The sequence below is a fragment of the Bison bison genome, unplaced genomic scaffold, assembly GCF_000754665.1.
Source record: "Bison bison bison isolate TAMUID 2011002044 unplaced genomic scaffold, Bison_UMD1.0 scf7180017833525, whole genome shotgun sequence".
Classification (NCBI taxonomy): domain Eukaryota; kingdom Metazoa; phylum Chordata; class Mammalia; order Artiodactyla; family Bovidae; genus Bison; species Bison bison.
The window spans coordinates 31,940-32,764 of record NW_011472013.1 but is presented as its reverse complement, the minus strand read 5'-3'; the positions used below and the strand labels follow the sequence as shown (position 1 = coordinate 32,764).

The window sequence follows — 825 nt, the reverse complement described above, 5'->3', positions numbered from 1 at the left end:
AGCAGTCATTGTCACTTACCTCCATATGTTCTGGGGAAAACCAAGGGCACTTCCTTTTCCGACATGAACGTGAAATGAAAGACATTGGTGGTCATATGCTCTTTATCCTGAAGAGAGGCCACCTCACTGTGAACTCTGACTTGAATGTAATTCCCCTGAGTAAAGCAGACCTAAGTGATTAGGGACGTGTTAGTTAGTCAGTTGCATCAGGAAGAGGGAAGAAAGCAGTCATAAGACAAATGGTGGCTTTAGAATACAAAAGCCTCTCTTTTAAGCCCAAATAATAAAAGAGTATATTTCCCTGTCTCATCACACACCTACCTGTGCAGAAAGAAACAGCAATGATCCCACCTCAACAGGTTTCTGAAACATGATATCATCCACAGCAACTATAAATGGTCGGGAACCACTATCAGGGAAAGATAATACTTGGGGTCAACTGCAAAATTCAGATGATCTCTAGTTTTCCCCTAATAATCCTCTAAAGCAAACTTCAAAAGATCAAAGAAGAAACCTAGAGGAGGAGGAAATAATCACACCAGTAAGGAATGGTAAGAGATGTCACTGTGATCAGATCAGTGCCAAAATCATCTTTTCCCTGCTGCGTGTCATCACCCCTTTTTCTCAGCAGGTCTTTAATGTACTGACTGACAGCATCAGAGCAAGAGCTTTCTAAAATGAAGATCAGGGGAAGGAGAGGGTGGGACGAATTGGAAGAGCAGCACTGACATATATATACTGCTGCTGCTGCTGCTAAGTCACTTCAGTCATGTCCGACTCTGTGCGACCCCATAGATGGCAGCCCACCAGGCTCCCCTGTCCCTG

General features: G+C 43.9%; 1 protein-coding gene across 1 annotated transcript in view; it reads right to left on the bottom strand.

The window, feature by feature from the left end:
• Positions 1-6: 6 nt before the first annotated feature.
• ACOT9 (acyl-CoA thioesterase 9) overlaps positions 7-825 on the bottom strand; it is a 29,225-nt gene continuing 28,406 nt past the window's right edge. The window contains exons 12-13 of the mRNA XM_010832548.1: positions 322-409; positions 7-170 (exon numbers count right to left, since the gene is read on the bottom strand). Of these exons, the coding sequence (XP_010830850.1) occupies positions 12-170; positions 322-409 (247 nt within the window). The 3' untranslated portion in view covers positions 7-11. The remainder of the gene's footprint in view (positions 171-321; positions 410-825) is intronic.